At 37.6% G+C, this 20,607-nt stretch overlaps 2 protein-coding genes across 3 annotated transcripts; both read right to left on the bottom strand.

Annotated features, from left to right (window-relative positions):
- Positions 1–817: 817 nt before the first annotated feature.
- On the bottom strand, positions 818–13,295 carry znf800a (zinc finger protein 800a; the record flags this gene model as incomplete). Of its 2 annotated transcripts, XM_079449598.1 has the most annotated exons (6): positions 13,175–13,295; positions 9,596–9,743; positions 6,006–6,101; positions 5,653–5,796; positions 3,657–5,433; positions 818–1,887 (listed from the first exon to the last, which is right to left on the bottom strand). In XM_079449598.1, coding segments are annotated over exons 2-6 (2,145 nt in total). In that variant the 5' UTR covers positions 9,723–9,743; positions 13,175–13,295. The 2 variants fall into 2 exon arrangements, with proteins under 2 accessions (XP_079305724.1, XP_079305725.1); XM_079449599.1 differs by lacking the exon at positions 818–1,887 and having other exon boundaries at positions 3,656–5,433.
- Positions 13,296–16,139: 2,844 nt separating this feature from the next.
- efcab10 (EF-hand calcium binding domain 10) lies at positions 16,140–19,474 on the bottom strand. The gene is made up of 4 exons (XM_079450105.1): positions 18,707–19,474; positions 18,383–18,547; positions 16,628–16,718; positions 16,140–16,431 (listed from the first exon to the last, which is right to left on the bottom strand). The coding sequence occupies exons 1-4, from the start codon at positions 18,804–18,806 to the stop codon at positions 16,389–16,391; spliced, it is 399 nt and encodes a 132-aa protein (XP_079306231.1). The 5' UTR covers positions 18,807–19,474; the 3' UTR covers positions 16,140–16,388.
- Between the last annotated feature and the right edge of the window lie 1,133 nt (positions 19,475–20,607).

Genomic DNA, 20,607 nt, shown 5'->3' with positions numbered 1-20,607 from the left:
GGCCTTTGAGTTCAACGGATCTGACATATTTTTAAAGGAAGTAAAACGGGACTTTTTTATCAGATGAAAACATTCTAATGCTAGGTTTGCAATGGATGTCTCTGGCTTTATGTAGGTGAAATTTACCCAAAAGCAAAATCCTTCCAGTGCACTGATCGATCTCTAAAACTTCCCACAATGCACCGCAAAAACCAGGGAGCATCGATGCTTCCGATGGTCCCTTTCCGGAGATCACGTGACACGTTTGTAAAGACGTTTAACCGAAATCGCAACGCGATGTAACTTTTAAAAAGACAAACGCTATTTTATGTCATGTATAAACAAACGGTGCTAGACGTGTAGGCAAAACAACAGTTCGATTTAAATAATCGACCAAATTTGTGTACTGATATGTTACAGAATAATGAAAGTTTTTCCTCAGAGAGATGTCGGCGCTAAAGCAGTCACGTCACAGGAAAATAAGCGAACGGTGTCCCGCTTTGAATGACGTGCTGCTACGAGCTGACGTAAAACGCAGGCCAGTGATTGGACGTCATCTAATGGAACTAAAAATTTAATTTTTATTATGTGCTAGGTCATAAGTTGTGAGTGATACTCCATATTTGATAGCAGATGCGTCTCTCTTATTATTATGTATATCATGTTAAATATGTAAATCTGTCCTTTATATACACATTATGTGTGCTTCCTTTATGAGACACTGAAACAAAAATACTTTTTTTACGCATACGCCCCATTGGGCTTTAGTTCTGAAACGTAAAGCTCTCACACAAAAAATGTGGTTTTAAGTGATAAATACACAAAAGAAAAACGTACGGAGCTTTTTAATTATTTTTATTTGACCAAAATATGCTACTGCAAGCAAGGATTTTGCAAATAAAAACGAGTGCAGTACCCCGTCAGAGTAAATCTAGGTTTTGGCATTTGAAAAAAAGCCCTTAGCATACACAAACTAAGGGTTGAAAGCATTCAGCATGCACTCCAACTAAACAAAAAAGTACTTGAAATTAACTTGCTTAAATGCCAGTTACATCATTATAACTATTTGAAAGCAATAATGGGAGCAAATAAAACTTCAAAGCAATAATAGAAGCAAATAAAACTTCAAAATCATTTTCTTAATATCTGTAAGTTATTAGTAGGCTAGCAAACTAAACAAATTCAACAGCATTCTATTTCTTTTCAGTCATATGCAACCTTTAGTTAGACTAACACAAAGTTTTAGCTGTTTAAACAAATCTTACTTCTTAAGAAAGACACATCCTGAGCAGCTTAATGTTTAGGCTTTGACTTAAAGGGCAGGAGAAATATGAGGGTACATTTCTAATGAATTAGCAGCATTTCAATACATATAGTTGATTAGAGGTGATCGCGCGTCAACAAAATATGAAGCACATTCATTTATCTACTTATGGTTATTTAACATTAGTTAGACATGCTGTACATTTCGAGGAAATAATATGTCACCTCCCACTCTTTTACAACCAAGTTCATTTATGAAACATTCTTTTTGTGTTTAAGACTGTCAGACATATTACCAAAAAAAACTGTGGTATAATCCGTGTACAAACAAATTCTTTCTAAAAGTTGATCAAACACGTCGTCAACACCAATACTAAACACAATGGCAGAAACTGATTTTGAACCTCAAATAAAGATACATTTCATTTGGATGGTGGATAACATAACTTTTGTAACAGCGCCCTCCAGAGTAGAAAGCTGGAAACGCAGTTTTTGGTGCAGTTCATGCTCAATTCATCCTCAAAAGTTATCCTTCGCTTTCTACTCCCAAGCTTGTCCATATCACCTCCTCTTCCTCCACAAGGAGATAAAACCATCCATGGAAACCAGTGCAAATGTGCTACGTGTTCAGAGAAAAACAACAATCTAAAGGGAAAAAATTGAAGATGTCAAAACAGGAGTGATAATATGACAATGCAGCATTTATCATATTGTACTTTTAAAGATATAAGGATTCGCTTAAAAATGAAAAGACTATTAGTCAACTTTCATGTCATCTTATTTTACATCTGTGAAACACAAATTACTTTTAGGACAATATTGATGAAGCCCTTTAAAATGTATTTAAAGCATAAAGTGCTACACTCCAAAAAGGAACAAAAAAGCAACGTATAATTAGTCTATAAAACTACACTAGTTTTCCAATTCTTCTATAGCCACATAATCGCTTTGTGTGAGGAAACTAAATTTAAGTTGTTTCAGTTCTCTAAAACTACTGGAACTTCTGCACATTGGAAGAATGACAATCACATATGACAATATAGTTTTTTTCACATCAGGTAATTAATACCTTCATCCTGGTATACGTAATACTATGCTAATATGTTATGTAGAATTATTTGCATTATGTTAAATTGGCTACAATAACAATATTGTGCACATGAATCATCACTATAAACTCTACAGAACTATAGACTGTTTCATTACTCGCACGTGTGCCTGAGCCCGGTTAACTTCCAGTTTGTGTTCGGCTAGTGTATAATATAACTATTCATTTAATTTATGTTAACAATAATTAGTATTATTATTTTACTGTATAATAATTGTATTAAATAAACAATTTGTTGAATTTTGTTGTAAATTCATTTTATGAAATAAACAATTTGTTGAACGAGTCCTGTAGTTCGGTCGCATTTAAACAAACCGTGTGGTTCATTGACATCTAGCGGTTGGAAGAGACAAGTTTAGCCAAGTAGCGGATCTTCTCCCTTTCTTTGGATTGTTATCAGAAATAATCTACAGGCACTCTATTGTTTGATAATGTGTACCGGAAGTTGAGTTCACAAAAGTGTGCATGTGCAGGAACGTTTGTTTATGTTGTGAAGATGAAACCGTAACCAATTTTATTTAACATTCTAGGATTAATGTTTTTGTAAATACTAAGAAGGGCTTTTCTAGGGCAGAATTTAGGTTGGTTGCCTAAACCATTTAGAAAGTTGCTGTACTTATAAAGTTATTATAAAACGTTTTATTCTTCTATGTTGAACTTGCTTAAAGCTGGGGTAACAAGCTATTGAATTTGGAGATCGTTTGAAACTGATAGATGGCGCTGTCCCAGTGCTAAAAGATGCTGGACATAAGCCGTACGTGTAAGTCACATGTCTGTGTTTTGTTGGCAATCGGTGCATACGTCCATAATGTAAAAAAAACACAAAGGGACAATGCGACGATGTATTGTGCGACCGTGATTTAGTTCTGCACACCTCCAGCAGCTCGTCTTTTTCAGAAATAATCATACAGCTGTATCTCTCTTTTATAAATTTGATTAAACTAAACACTCTCTGAAGATACGACTGTATAGGCACTCAAGATTAATATGAAATTGGCAGAAACTGTGTGTGATACCTCATCTTTAACTTATTTTGATACGTCATTTCAAACCTGTATGCCTTTCTTGTGCAGAACACAAAAGATATTTGAAGAACGTTGGTAACCAAACATTGGCCCCCATTGACTTCCATTGTGTGGATACAAAACCACAGAGACATTTCTCAAAAAATCATCTTTTGTGTTTCACATGAGAAAGAATCATATACATACATACATATTTTAAATGACAAAATGTCAGAATGAAGATGTTAAAGACCTCAGAAGGCTTGCATAATGTTTACGTCTCATAATAAATCCAAACCTACTAAATAAGGGCCTTTGATCGAGTGCTTCTTCCTTGTAGTTTGTTCCCACTTGTGATGGCAGTCTTATGCCTTCGTCTGTGTGTCTCAAGGTAGACCTTTTTGGCGAATGCACGGCCACACATATCGCACGCGTGGAGGGAAAAGGTTTTGGTCACCCTGACCTCCGTGCAAGACTCCTGGCTTCTAGTGATGGGCGGCCCTTTCATATTATGACTCCTAGTCACATGGGGGTTCTTGGACACCTGAAGGTTATTTTCTAGCCTGTATGTGTTTGGGGTGAGTGAAGAGTCTTGTTTGCCCGTATTCTGCGATGTGAGAGCAGAATTCTTTCGAGTGTTAGATGACGTTGGGGATTCTTGTTTTTTTGGTTTGGGAGGATCTTCTTCATGAGTGTCTGGGGATGCCGGTGGGTCTTGCTCATCGCTGTCGGTATGTCTCCCATCTTCTTTTGAATTTGTTTTCTTGTTGGTGCTTAAAATGGCGTCCGCTGGCTTCTTTACTGCCTGGTTCTCCAAAGCAGGCATCACCTTAGCCAGATACCGAGACGACTTCTTGTGTACCACTGTAATGTGGCGGATGACATCGCGCTTCCGCCGCGATTCGTATCGACAGATGGGGCAGCGGTAGAACTTGATGTAGATGCTGTCCGTTCCGTCCGTGTGCAGCTCAGCGATGTGCTTGCTCAGATTCTGACCAGTACTAAACTGACGTTTGCACAACCAGCAATAGATCCGTCTGAAGTCAAAACTTATGCCGTTGTTGCTGTTCTCCTCGGTAGACTTCGCCATTTTGCCGTGAGCACCATCCTTCTTTTTGTCTTTTTTGTTGTGCTTTGTTTTGGCTTTCTGTTTGGATAGACTACGGTTGGCAGTAGAACCGTTCTCAAGGGTGTGTATCTTATGGACGATCCGCATATGCCTCCTGAGCATCACATGCGAGCTGTACTTCCTCTTGCACAGCTTGCAGCGGCAGTTAGTCAGGTTGTTCTGTGCCTGTGGCTGTGCCTGTTCCTGCTTTGGAGGACTGCTCGGGGGCTTCGGTGCAGGAGAAGTGAGTAAAAGAGGCTGGCCAGGTCTAGTGGCAATTTCCGGCGTGATGCTATCCCGCCTTAAACCGCGATGGACCTCGTCGAAGTGCCGACGGACGTTGGCCTTGGTGGCGAAGGACTTTTTGCACACAGGGCAGCTCTTCCCAGTAGATGGAGTGGGTTCAACAACCGAACACTTGTCTTTTACCACCGACAGCAAGCTGATGGGAACCGTGCGTGTTTCCGTGAACTTGCGCAACTCCTCCAGCCTCTGCCAATGCACTTTACGGCAATGACGGCGGATGCTGCGTCTGGAGTTGAAGTCTTTTCCGCAAAGGCAGCAAGAGATTCTCATCTCTTTCCCTTCAGAGGTGGCGCTCTCTTCTTCCTCTTCTTCCACTTCGGGCTGTTCGGTCTTTTCTGGCTCTTCGGAGCTTGGGCCTTCTTTAGCGGGCGGTTCTTCGGGTTCGTTTTTGATCTCCTCCTCAATGTCTGACTGCTGGACCTTTTTGGGTGCCAAAATAGATTTGCGCCGATTCTTCTTCACAGGCACTGAGTTCTCGGCATTGGGGGTGATGGTTGGGGTTTCGGGTGCGTCCTGATCCTCGATTGGTGACACGTGCTGAAACACCGCATTGGGGTTGGTCTCAATAGCCTCAAGCTGAATTATATTCTCCTCGCTGTCTTTCTGAGGATAGATAACTTGAAGAAGTTCTTTGATGGTCTGGCTCTGCCCGCCTTCTGAGGGATCTGCAGGAAATAATGTGATCACCAAATGTTATACTCTTGTATTCCAGATGGGCAAAATGGAATACATAAATTGTGTTACAGTGAGCAGAAAAAAAGCATGTAAAAATTTAAAATACACAGATGCATTTAAACAACACATTTTGAAGTATGTGCAATGCCGGGGAATTGAACCCATGTCCTTGCCGTTCCAAGCTAAGGTACGAGAAGTCATTCACATACCATCTGACTGAGGTTGCCGTGAAAAGCAGTAAAACTCCTTGTGTGTGACCAGATTTGGTAGGCCGCGGAAAAGACTTCGACAGCGTTTGCACTCAAATATGGTGTCAACTTCCTTCAACAACATATGTTTGAGTTGAGCTGTACCTGTACACATCAAAGCAAGCAGTTATCAGGAAATGAGACCACAAGTACGTTTGGATATACAGAAGTATGAAAGTGTCGGTTTATGGTGGTCAAGCGACCCTGTGTCAACCCACCCACATGATAGGTTGCACCTTTGTTGTTTTAAATAAGGATATACAAATAAAATGAAGCAGATTCACTGAATGATGCAAGGTTAAGGTTTGACATACCTGAGCGAAAACACTCAATGATTTGATGAATGCCTGACTTGGAGGTCTGGAGCTGTTGTTGAAGCAGTGGTGGATCACCGGGCTCGATCAAATGCTCTAAAACACCAAAAAAAAGACAAAAGACTTTTGCATCCTTCTGTGTAAGTTCATTGGGCACAGAAAAATGCGTAAACCTGTTGTAGGAGATCAGAGCGCGACAAGTATACACGGTAGTTGATTTTTAAACTAGGTGCACTTCATTTCTGGCTAAAGGAGGATAAGCCCTTTTTTATTACTTTTATTATTTATATCATGCTACTTTTTTATTAAGTAGCAGTATATATCATGAAGATAAATTCAATAATTTTTCTCTTGTAGTTGATGGGTCTTCAATGCGCAGCTAAAAGGGACAGAGACGTAACTTTACCAGTACTTGCACAGTGTGAAAGTTGGTCAAAATTGGTACATGACAGACCACAAATTCGTGTTTTTAAAAGCAGATGTGAATCCCAGTCAGAGTGGAGCAAACATTCCTAGATCCTTACAACTAATAACAGAAGAATGCAGACGGCTGGTTGCTCTTGTATCGCAGGTTTCCACGGAGCTGCAGCATCCATCACAGCTTTCCAAAAACATTAACTGTCTGTTTTTATGTTTATTCAATAAAAAACATTTTATGTTGTTAATTCTCTCCCTTGCTTACTTCGTCTTTAATCCTCCTAGAAACATTGCCTGGTAAACTAGGCTATCAGTACTGTTGAGCGTGTTGACTAATGGTAAATATACTGTGGATAAAAGCGTTTGCTTTAGCCTGTTAAGTTAAAAACTGCTTAATACATATAAAAATGCTGACAGCTAAGTATTAACTGCTGCTAATATTATTACACCGCTATTTGCATACTGTTTACTTAGATGTGCTAAATATGTTTTGTTTATATGAAATCGATGATACATAATGATATTTCTCTACATTTAGTGTCACTCTCCCCATAAATGCCTGCCTTTGAATGATGTTTATTATTTATTGTAGTCAAGAAGGTAAATTGTCCAAGAGAGAGGGCATCCAATAGGCTAAAACAATGAATAATGGATGCAGATCATTAGATGCGCGACATCCAGATTAAGCATTGGTGTGGGGATTATGGGCAAAACAAATGTTTTGTGGACATCTTTTGCATTTGTACCGGCTATTATGGCAACCTCTAACTGCACGCATTAAGCGTGTACCTTGGGTTTCGTAATAAATATTAACCAGCCAGTGTGTATTACACATTTATTGAGAAAATCTTCTTGACTTTGATAACATATCCAGCCTGTATTTAGATTTCAGAATAAGCATATGTTGAGGTGTCTCGTTGATCTGCTGTTCTGATATGTACGCTACTGTAATAGAAATGAACGTAACTCACTCTATATCTAATAAGACAGGAAAATTCCCAACTTTAAAAAATTAACAATTCACATGCTTAAGACATATGCGCTGTAAAAATTTGCTGTTTGACTTTACATATAAAAACGGGGACTGATAAGAACTGTCTTATCATTAATATTTGATAACTTTTGGGCATACCAACATGGCGGCGCGGTAGCTTCAGTGTAATGACGTCATGAGCAATCCAGTCATTTATATAGATCAGAGGTGCAAACTGAGTGGAAAAACATTGAAATTGCAGACATGTCATCTTTGACATTTTAAAAACTGCAGTTTGTTTATTTACCCGGAGAAGACTGACATTTTCACCTCGAATCAAATCTTTGTTACATCAAACATGAATAATGAAAACTAAGAGGTAACTGTGTAATTTACAATAAAGAATATTGTTTGCATCAAATGCCCATCCTCTTTCCTCCAGCTGTATGTACCTGTCTATATTAATGATCATAAATTACCATAAGGACAAACAACTCCAGGTCACTGAAATTAGCAGCGCTGCAGGACACAAATAACAGCGTGCTGCGCTAGTAATCTTATTCTAGCACTGGAAATTATGCAAAAATGATGTCACACTGGAATGAGATTGTCCAATATTTAACGACCAAGACATCACAGTTAAATTGAGCTGCATTGACAGATACTTGCAATAAATTTAGTTTGATGTTATGCAATGTAAGCAGGTTGGAAAGTAGCTGTGTTTCAAAACCGAGTGGTGTGCTTGTCAGCCTACTGCTCGCACAGGCAGCTTCTATGGGAACTCATAAGTGACAAATTAGTAATGTTCTCAAGAATAAAGACGGCAACTTTTCTATTCTGCAGGAGGCGAGACAATTGCAAGTTACATTTTTTAAGTCGCCAACCTAAAAATATTGTGTGTGGCAATTCCATGCAAATGTCAACCTTAAAGGCGGAAAAACATCCTAAGTCATGCATTCTGAATTCGTTACACTGTTGAACGAGCAGGCTTCTCATGCTCAACATGGTCAACTTGTTAATAAATTAGTTGGAGGTATGACGTAGTATTTCTGTACTTGACACACTTCCCCAGTTTTTTAAAAGTCTGATCCTTTTACTTTTATTGGGCAATTCTTCCGGAAAAGCATGGCAAGGCGAAAGAAAGAGCCCCCCCAGCTACGTGCCAGACCCGCTAACAATCACGATTGGCTTCGCTGTGGGCCTGCTCGATACTCTTGCGATAGTAAAGTTTAGGTGTGTCCGTTTGCTCACTGCATTTCAGTGATGGATGTTAAACACTAAACGGTGGATATAACACTGGATTTATATATCATTTTAAACTGATAGATGCCGCGGATCCAGTGTTAAAAGATGCCGGACATGAACTGCACACGGTAAGTCAAATTAAGTCATATGTTTGTTCTTTGTTGGCAATCGGCATGTACCTGCATAATACAAAAAACACGAAGGGATTAATGCGATGATGTGTTGTGTGCTCGTATTGTAGCTCCGTCCCCCCTGCCAGCCTCCAGCAGCTCGTGTTTTTCCGGAAATAATCGTACAGCTGTATCTCTCTTTTATAAATGTTATCAATCTAAATAATCTTCTAAGACACAATGTATGCAAAACTGCTGTATAGGCGCTCAAGATTAATATGAGATTGGCAGAAACTGAGTGTGTTACTCGATCATTACGATTTAAAAATCAGTTTTCACCAAAGGTTTTCGCCATGCTGATAGGTCAGATGCCAATATTTTGTGGTTTAAATAACCATCTGAAGCTTTCCTTATTCAGCATAAATGGGCACATGAAAATTTTAATAATATACTTTAACAATTTTATGTTGTACGAAGAGCCATTCCTTCTCCATTTGTCGGGTATTGCTCGGGTTACACATTTTCAATTCACAGAAAGGTATGTTCTCTCAAAAACGTGCATCCTTTTTGTCAATAACCATAATTTTCTCTTGAAATGAATTTTTCTCTCTTTTAAAATGGAATACTCGCTTCTCAACTATTCAATGCAACACAATGTAAGTTAAATAGTGAATTGTAAATTCAATTTTAAAATGTTGACGAGTCCGCTTACCAGATTTTGGAAGACAGCAAGTGATTCAACACAAGCATTTCCAATAGGAGATAACACACCAAGAGGAGTAATCTGTACATTGAAACAACAGGTACATCTAGACCATTATTTTTTTCAAGTACCAAATTCCTACCTGGATTATTTTCGCAAGGATCTTGAAGGGTTTGTGTTGTTTGGCAACTGCAGTGCTGGAGTGTTTCCGTCTGACACCATTTGTCACTGGTCAGGTTTTCCTGATCTTCAGTGTAACAAGCCTCCATCTCCAGTAGGTCCTAACAAACCTGGAAGATAAATCCAAAAGTGAATCAGTGGAGACGACAAAACGCTTCTGGTCATTAAACATGCCTAATTCAACCTATACATTTTATCGGTGTGTGCATTTTATCACTTTAGTGATGCAGCTCTCTAACATTAAATACATAATTTTTTCCTGAATGCAAAACAGACCTTTACATAGGAGTAAACTAAAATCATAAATATTTGTTTTTAATAAGACAACACAACTGTAGCTTATGGGGATATTTTCTAAGATAAACAAACGCAGTGATTATTACGTGATGATGCAATTTTTTCGCTGCACATTTTTACCAAGGAAATATTTTCAATAAACGTCAATGTGAGGCGCGATGTCTCAGCGCTCAAAAGGACACGAATATGAATTATGTAAATGTTTGTAATGCATCAAAGCAGCATCATAATTGCCCAGACGTTATGAGGAGACAATGTGTAATGACAGCTCATCCTTGATCGCACAGCATCTAATACTAATGCACTGACTGCTATCTTGAATGAATTTTAAAAGCCACCGTATAGATGGGAGAACTTACAATATATATCCTAAGAAATATTTTGATTATACATTTTTTGTAGCCATATCTTTTTACAAAGTAACAAGAAACGACACCGTGTTCAAACTAAGATTACATACCTTAGTATATACATAGAGTTGGATTAGACCAGATGCCAAGCTTGGATATAAATACACGGGACATCTTTCTATAATCTTCTATAGATTAACATGTATATAGCGTTACTTTTCAGCACCTGAATAACAATGATGCAGTCACTTAAATGAATATATTCAACTATACATTTAACTTGTATTTGTTATTTTTAACGCCATGTTAGCACTAAAGACTATAGAAATCTCAATCATGGTATCACAACTTGACACCATAACCGACAAACAAAGATCATTCTAGCCAACGCAATAGGCTACCTCAGCAACGCTTATAAAATAAATAAAACATAAGCGAAAATAAATAACATTTAAAAAGCGTGTCCATTCGAATACTTGATAAAAAAATATAAATATGTTTTAAATGAATTTGAGCTGCATTACAAAAACAATTCAAGAATTACACAATTGAATAAATTCACTGTTAAATACATGTTTATATAATGATTTTTCTAAACAAATCTGACTTTTAATCTTAAGTGATAAAAGAAAAGTTTGCTTTAATTTAACTTAACAACATCCATATGGTAACAAATGCAGTCAGTAAATCTGAAGCAACTACCATAGTAATCTATTGTAACGGTGTAGCCTACTGAGTGCGCATGGATTGTTTTTGTGATTGTTATGTGCTTAGTATTGAACTTAAATGCTCATATTATCCTAAATGAGGCCGTAATGACATCCAGTTTATTCTGTAAATAAACACCTGACAGCACCATTAGCCTACTATCCTGCCCAAACGTTAGCGAGGCAGGAAGTACCGGACTGTGTACCAAAGAGCACGTGTCGTACCCAACTGCACTAATGAACATCACCAGGCTTCGATTCATTCTTTACGATGCCTTCATTCGTTTAATGGCAAAAAAATGTGTTTTATACCGTTCACATTACGAGACGCATGCACAACTGTATCTGCGCGTGTACCTTGTGCATTCATCGGGGAACATATAGCCTACTTTAAAAACTTCATTTGAGCTGGCTTGAAATAACCAAGACAACTATCTCCCGATGATTCGACATAAATGCTATAGAATAAGTTGCGATTCGCCGCGAATTCATTGTTAGCTGTGCAAACCGTGCACGTCTTAAAACGACCATCGGCACCAAAAAGCATCTGAGGCACTTTGGCCACGTGACCGGAAAAAATAATCATTTAAACTGATAGGCACACGAGCTGTGCCAGTCCCTTCTGACGCTTGCGAACAAGTCAAAGTCGTTATTATTACACCATTATTTAAATACATAATACATCCCTACTGAAGTTTGCTCATCTGGTTGTTTACAAAAGCGGGCTCGCGTTTGTCCATCAACAAACAAAAACAACATTTGTATCACACATCTGACAAACGGCATTATTCTTACGTTCACACAGGGATACGAAATCAAGCGATATATAAACCAAACTTATAATAGTTTCTTCGCCAACTTAAATGTATCAGGGCATCCCAAGGAAGTCCCCACCAAAACATCTCAAGTGGGTGCAAACGGCGGGCCAGATTTGGGTGAACAATGCCAAAGTTGACACAAAAGTTCAGCATAGACAGTCTGTAGACCGAGAAAGACGAGTCGCGGTGAAATACACGATGACGAAGAGACGTGTTATGATCGCTTCACACACGTCCACGCCACCGCTTGTGATGGAAGACTGTGGATGCATGTGTTCGGGAACGCGCGAAGCTATTGCCAGGACGAGCATCACCAAATCCACAGTGGCTTTCAAGATACATATAACCGCTAAAACGAGACTGTGGCATAAATATCCCCAAGATCACATAAGAACGACTGTGTTTTGGTTGTTCTTGGCTATTTTTGTTGCTCGATTCGCTTTAAAACCTGTTGGAAAGGGCAGGGTTCTTCGTTCGCGGTCTCCCCTATGCGCAATTCCGAGACGTCGTGGCGCATACACAGTTCATTTGGCCAAACTGTTTCAAAATGTAAGCTCAGGTTATATCAGCGATGTGTCGCCGGGTTTTTTCAGTTATTCAGCCTATTTGGCGTTTTTTTCCGCGGAGCAATTTGCATCGCTCCATTATTCTGTAAATCTCTTTTACACGGTTACATTGTCAGGCCAAATCTCCTCTATTGCGGACCACAATGGGCCAGATTAACTTGATGGAGAAGGAGAGCCCATGGGCAGAATGGAGCTTTGAAACGGCATAAGGAGCCCACGCTCACGGACCGATGCTTACCAGGGAGCGAGTGCGGCGTAAAGGCGGGCTGACGCGAGAGGCTGATACAAAAGACGACGTTGCCAGTAACTTGCAGTGCTTTCCGGACATATAACCAGCGAAATGCATACCCGCGTCCGCTCACAGTGTAACACTAAACACTCTCAAGAGGATTTGCGCGATTGCAGGGCACGTCCAAATGATAAAGTGCTGCGCTTTGCGGCGCCGTGCCATCTTCCCGAAGCGGCTTTGGCGCACAGGTCTGGTGACCCTTCCGCCTTTACGCGTCCTCTCCTCTTCTATATTTTGTTACGAAGTGCCACAATCACTCCCAAGCGGGCCCACAGTCTTGCTCTGTCGACGCGGACGGTCTGGATGAGTCCAAATCCACCCAGACTCTAATAAAAGCGCTCGGAACAAGTGCGTTTTCCACGGTTGCACAGCCAGCACGAACGGTGACGCCATTTTCTGAGAACAACCACGCTCGGGCAGGGTAGGAAACGACACGGGTCCGCTGCACGATTCCGGGCCCGAGTGGGCAACTCGCGGCATTAAAATAGGCGAGATGTTTTCCTAGAGTTCTTACCTTTCGGAAAGCAAGGCTCGAAGGGTGAAATTTCGAGTTAGGAGGGTCTGATACGGTCCGGAGGTTGTTTCTCGCGCTGACGCTGCCCTCTCGGAAGCTGCCTTTGTGCACCGTGAGGACCTCTCGGCGGAGAAGCGGCTGTTGCGCAAAGGTGCAATGGATGTTCAAGACCACCAAAATGTGGCACCCGATGTTGTCGCCAGTTTGGCGTGTAACACCAGACCCCCCGCAATACGTACAAGTAACTGTGTAAAATTAACCAACCGTTCGATTAAAATGAAGCCTTTGCGAATCTCCTGATCCAAATCGAAATTTAAACCAACGCAACATGGTCTTTGCGTAGGCACGTAAGACAGCTTTTAAACTTGTTAAAATATATTTCGAAACTTTCCAGAGATCCCCTAATGACACGATATAAAACAGCGTTGACGTGTGATTTATATTCGCTTGCGATTTATGTCTGTTGTGAAGTTTGTCGTGGCGAAATCCTTTTCAAAGCCACAACCGACCCATCTGACAGTTCGCAATGTAAAAAGCTTCATCCCACATATAAACGTGTTTAAACATACACGCACGCTTAATTTCAAGTTTAAACTGGTCAACAAAAGTTATAATATTAGGACATTACAAGTACTTGTTATCGGGCACACCAAGATGCTGTCACAACTTTCAACTGTTGCCACCACAATTAGCATGCCATTGTTCTTCTCATTGAATTGTTAATGTAAACAGTTCTAGCTCCCTTCACCTCTCTACAGCTCCTTCCACTGGGCTGAGCCCTCGTATAAATGAGAACATCTCACTTCTTTTTGTTCTTATCTTTTTATATTTTACACAGTCAATTCTGAAAAGCACACCATGTCTTCAGCTGTGATGTTTATACAAAGACTTACTTTGTTGTTATTGTTTTAACTATTTGTTGATTAAGCTTTTAAGAAATTCAGTTTTATAAATTAATTAAGAGTTTTTCTGTGGCCCTTATGATTTATATTAAAATACACAATAACATAAAGCTTAGAAGGTAAGTGACATTAGATTACCCATTCCTAATTCCTGTCTATAGTTGGTTCTAGTTAGTCTTCTACCACTCTATAAATATTCAGTGTCAAAACTACCCCAATCCCCCTTTAAGAGATTACATTTGATTAAACTTTAGGAAGTACAGCGCTGGTCCGGGTCCTCAAACATTTCAAAGTGGCTCCTGAAATCTTTGGACAGTTGAGACCAAATTTTGTTTTGTTGGATCATACCAAGTGTCATCTACAAACATGATAATAGACTTTTGTATGATTTTTAGAACTGACACAGACTTGAAATTTACCTAGCAAGTGCCCTAGCAACACCACCACGGGTGTAGTTCTTCTTCTTGTAGTTCTTTAAAGTATCTGAATACTTTCATTTTTATATTTTACCAGAATGGAGACTTTTTATAAGTCCAGGTAGTTTAGTGGTTCTACTCACCACGCTCCAAGCGGGCCTCGACCGGGTCGGTCCGGGATGGGAGTCAGGTCCTCTAGGACTATATTTTTTAACAATCAAACATTACTGCCCAGCAAATGATTGTATGACCAAACACACCTTATGTGTCATGTTATGTTATATGAGATAAGTCGCCTACCTTAGTAAAATGTAAACAATTATGAAACAGAAAAGCATTTTACGTACAGACACAAATAGTTTTGTAATGATATTGTATACAATTACATTAAACATTTTAAGCAATATTTAAAATTGACCTCATTATATTTGACCCAACAAAAAATTTCTAAGAGTTTTACTTTTGTACTGCCAACATACACCACAAACCATTGCAAGTCAAACAGCTTGTGACAAATTTATGATCTTAAACTTTATAATTACTGAGATATAGCCCTCATGACATTTTTCAAAGGTTACATATTACATCTAAGAATTAACAGAAAAAAATAGTTTATGTGAAATGGTTTGTTTCAAATGTGTTTGTGGTATTTTTTATATTGTGCCTTGTGTTGTGACATGTATGCATCGTTGCCTTAAAATGATCAGGTTCTATTTACAAAAAAAATCAAATGGCATACAATTTGATCTCGTAGAACCTTTTTTTTCCAAAGGTTGTATACAATTAGATTTTCTACGTTACCTTTTTGTTTTCTAAAAAAGTCCCATACACAGAGTAAGGAAAAACGTCACATGTTGCATCTGAGTTGTGAATAACTCATTTTGACAAAAACGTCAGATAGAACCTTTTACCATATAGCGGCTTAAGTGTCAAAATACATTTTGGTCAAGTGTGTTAGTCAAATTTTATATTAAACTCTAGAAAACTCTTTATATTAAACTCTGTTTTTTGTATCACCAAAACATTCATTGTATATATTGTATATTGACCGTTTTTCACGATTAACAACACTGGTACAGAATTGCTTCCTCTTTCAGATTTTTTAGTCAAAGCTAAAATATGTTTGTTTAACTTTTCAATGCGGTCCTAAATATTCTGTTGGTTGTATTTATTGTAACATTGCTGTAGTGTTAAAAAACTGAAACAGGAAGTGCTTCTGGACCAGTGTTGTTTACATCTGAAAAATGGTCTGTTTTTATTGGCCTCAATGCATTATTCCTCAGAGTTCATGCTACAAACACAGTAATGTTCACACATAGATTTATAGTTAATCATATAAAGATTTTTATACTGTGATAGTTTTAGTTACAAGTCTGCAATTGTTATTTAATTGGATCAAGAGCTGGCTACTGCTGTTCATTAAAAAACTAACCCTTTTAATCTGAGGTAATGACTATATGACAATATATCCATCAAACTGTAATATTCAGGGTTCAATTAATAATTCAGCTTGATATTTTAATGCTATGTATGCAAGAGCATTAGTGCATGAATTTTAAAGCACATTTGTTAATATTTATTTTATCTATGCACTGTATTTGTGGTAATTTTTTGTTTCTATTCAACACTTTTAGGATAATCAGAAATAGATTTTAGAGGATTATTTATTACCAGGTAAAATAATTACATTTAAACTCAAATACAAAAGATCAATAATCTGCATTTCAAATATACCGTATACATAAACACACCAGAAGAGGTTTATAATGATGGGACATCTGCAAACATTGTATTAATAAACACATATATAAAATATATATAAAATGTAAATCATTATGTTACATAAGCAATGTTAAATATGTCAGTTTTTTTGTTGTAGATTTGTCCATTGAATATCTATGTCTGGAATGTTGCTGCACTTCTCAGAAGCCCGTCTTTCCTAAACAGAGAATAAAATCAGTCTTGGCAAATCTTGTACAACAAATAGAAAGAAATTAATGTTAAAAAGGTTTTTCTAACCTAAAAGGTTTCTTGCAACCACCAAAAACTGTGTGAACTACACAGCTTCTTCTAAATTCAAAGAACAACTTCTAATTCAGACGAGGAGGAGTTGTTGAAGTAGTGGTTATACTTACGCCTCTCTTCTGAAAGTCTCTTGTGATATTCTGTCCTCACCAGCTCCATCTGGGAACTGATTGAAATTCTTGACACCAAGTGTCTTTAGTGCTATGGAGAAGCAACATAGATCCTATGATTAACTACTGATATATTTAACAAGCAGAGCTGTGTAGTAACGGATTACATGTAATCTGGATTACGTAATCAGATTACAAAAATGAAGTACTTGTGAAGTACATTTTATTCACATAATGGCAGTAAATTGTTTACAGTTCAGTGATTTTCTTTTTTTCAAAATGTTTCTAATAAACATACCTACCTCTTCTAGTTTTTTCCAGCAGAGAGGGGAGGGGTTTGGAATCGCAGAGGTATGCAAAATGGAGCAGCACTTAGCATTTGATGGCTGGAGGTAGAGACATTAGGGGTGTACGAGACACTCATCCCACGAGACGAGACGCAAGATTAAATTTTCATTCAACCGAAAATCACTAAATGCCAAATATGTGCATTTTGAAAATTTAACTTACATAAATGTATTTTTACACATATTATTATTATATATTATTTAAAAGTGGAAGGGCATCTTCAATTCTAATTTCACCATCGGACTGATATCACGAGACCTTGACAAGAAATCTTGTCACTTTGAGATCTTGTCACACCCCTAATAGACACCCTTTCATTTTTAAGGAATCTCATGGGTAAACTATTCAGTATCAGTAAACACTTACAACAAGTTGAGTGTAAGTATTTTGACTGTACTGTTTAAAAAGATGTTGAGGCTCTTGTTGGTGATAAAGCATGAAATCTTTTTCCTTGTCATATGTGTCAAAAATAGTACAAAATGATCCTGCTTCAATTATATACCCCAAATATAATCTAAATGTAATCCAAAAATATACAGATTACGTTCCTAACAATGTGTAATCCAGGAGATTACTTTACTAACTACGAATCATACATGTCATGTAATCTGTATTACGTAATTGATCCCAATTCATAAGTCATCTACCCAGCTCTGTAGATACATTGACTTTGGCACATCATTTAAAAGCACACTAAAATAGATTATACTACACTACTCAGGTAGGCTATTTATGGTAGACCGTTTCATCACCGGTTGGTGTTTGGCTAGTGTCTAATAATATAACTATTTATATTTTGGTTCATTTATTTACACATTAATTTATATTATTATTTTATTGTATAATTATTGTATTTAATAAAAGATTTGTTGAATTTTGTTGTATGTTCATTTGATTAAATATGAAAGGTAGTTTGGTCACATTTAAAGAAACCGTATGGTACATTTACCTCTAGCGGTTGAGCTTGGTATCGCAGTCTAAATTAAAAATATTGGAGAGACAAGTTTAGTCAAGTAATGCTTCTTCTCGGTTTCTTTTGATTGTTGTCAGAAATAATCCACAGGCACTCTATTGTTTGTGACCGGTCACAAAAGTGCGCATGCGCCGTAACGTTTGTTTATGTCTTGTCTACCGTCTATATGCCAATTTTGTATTCCAATATTGTAGTGACACATATGTATGCCATTGAAACTCGAGAACACTGGATGTGGGGTACTTTGGTACAACAGGAAAGTCATGACGAACCCCGATGTGTAATTTTGACATGAGGTGTAAAAATAGGTTAGCAGCAACTTTTCTCATAACAGAGAAAATAAATAATGCAATACTATTGGCGTATTTGAGCCTTTTCGTCAAAAACGCTACAGCACAAAATACAAAAGACATTAAACAAAGGTTCAGATTTACCTTCTTTGTATTGCGCATTAGTGATATAACCCTGATGAGAGGGATCCAGGATACCAAACAGAGCGTCTAGGTTGGTCTCGTTAAAAAGACACGGACTGTATTCTTGACTGACTTTAGATTCCTTAAGCTTTTCAAGCTGGTCAATCAGAAATTCCCGAGGTCGCTCTGTAAAGCAGAATTTGTGGCATTGGGCGTCAACTTTTTCTTTATTGAGCCAGTATTAAAAGAAGAACAGTATATAGTCGTTTGGCAGACACATTTGGACTTATCTTTCGTTCAAAAGTGCTCAAGTTTAGAAACAACAAGACGCGCTAAAACTCTCACCTGGTCTGCAGAAAAACAGCATACTAGTTAAATTATCCATCAGGTCAATAATCTTGTGGTTCTCGAGATATTCGGCTGCCTCTTGCTCCCGTTTTGACATCTTGGTCCACTGCCCTCGTGCAAGTTTATCACTGTTGCTATGACACCGCGCATGCGCAGCGATGCCATTAAAGTCAGAATTCCAGACACCACAAACCTCGGATCAGAAACTAAATATTTTTTATGTTTGATTATTTAATATGTTTTATATGTTTGAACATCCGCGCTATTCCTCTTAAACCTCATTATGTCACAGGAAACAGTTGGGAACGGAAGTCAGGCGTGCTCTTGTGCTCAGATTGTTTAACCGACTTTCCCGTATTTGCATTTAATTTACATAAAATCAACGTGAATCAAATGAAAGTTAATCAAAGCTGGTACAAAAACATTTCAAGTGAATTTGCAACCAATGTATTAATTACCATTAAAACAACGTATTTATTACGATTTCTAAATCTGACGAAACAACTGCCATTCTTAAATGAATATTTCGCAGCTTTACGAGGCCATGCCAACTTAGGAAACTAACATGTATGTCCGTCATTATTAGTTTTCGAATGGACTGGTGCTGTTCACTTGCCTGAATATTTAAAAGAGCCAAAGATCTGCCAAAACACGTTTTCTGTTGTTTGTGCGAACCGATTTTCAGAAAGTTTTCTGCGTAACATTTGCCTCGTCTAACCACTAGATGGAACTGTTGCTTCTTGTTTTTATGCCTCTGTGTTTCTCAAAAAGGACACAGGGAAATGTGTCTGTTTATGTGATTATTTAAGACTGTTTTTTTGTGTTTTTAAGGCTTTACCTTACATATATGTTAGCAATATTACATATAGGCTACACACAAAATGAGGCTTTACTGACAAAGTATCAGAATTCGCACTTTAACTAATAAATAACCATATCAAAGTTAATTTATTAATGAATCCAAACAAATTTCATCATATCAAAGAACACATTCACAAAAAAAACCTTATGTATAAAAAATATTGTATTGTAAGAGGTGGAATAATCATTTGAAAAAAATATCTCTATACATTATAACAGCTTATCATTCTGTTTGTTGTTTAAGCAATATAGATTTTTAAGGTCTACATTTCTAACAAAAACAAATTGCAATTAAGTACAGAATTTGCTAACTGTTTTCTATGAATATAACATGTACCGTGTAAAATATAGGCCAGAAGTTCATCACATAATCAAACATTTTACATTCATTAATATATGAACATATAATATATTTAACATATAAGCAATGTTGGGGCCAAATATAGAGGAGCTCACATCAGTTACAGAGTTAGAGTTACAGAAATGCTATTTGCATGGGTACATTTTGTGCAGTGCACTTTGATTTGTTTTATAGAAACACCATTTATATGGAGCTTACCATGCCATTACCATATATACCATAACCATTACCATGCAAGTTTCCAATCAATATTTGGGATTTGAGCAATCCAAAATGGGTTTCCTCTAGGAGAGATTTTACGTTTGGATAGAAACATTTTTTATTATGACTTTTATTTTTTACTTATTACTTATTTTTTAATTCTTTAAAAGGAATAGGAAAATTGTAAGTAGGCAACGAAAGTCTTCCTAGGATAAGACTTCTCCATTTTCATCAAATACGTCCATAACAAAGCTTATGTTTTTATCAAACCAATTAGGAAAAATAAGACGTATTCCTAGGGGTCGGCTAATGAGACTGTTATTCCATAAAAGCACTTTGTGTGGGGGAAAGTTATGTTGAAAACAAATCTTCCACGCCAATAACACTTGGTGGTTTAAGTTTGATAATTTATCTGGTCATTTCCCAAGCAGAAAATGACAACGTAATAGAAATCTTTTCTTTTCTATTCTTGGCT

This window comes from Barbatula barbatula, assembly GCF_947034865.1.
Source record: "Barbatula barbatula genome assembly, chromosome: 25".
NCBI classification, from domain to species: Eukaryota; Metazoa; Chordata; class Actinopteri; order Cypriniformes; family Nemacheilidae; genus Barbatula; species Barbatula barbatula.
The sequence above is the reverse complement of the archived record's forward strand: the minus strand, read 5'-3'. Positions and strand labels throughout refer to the sequence as shown.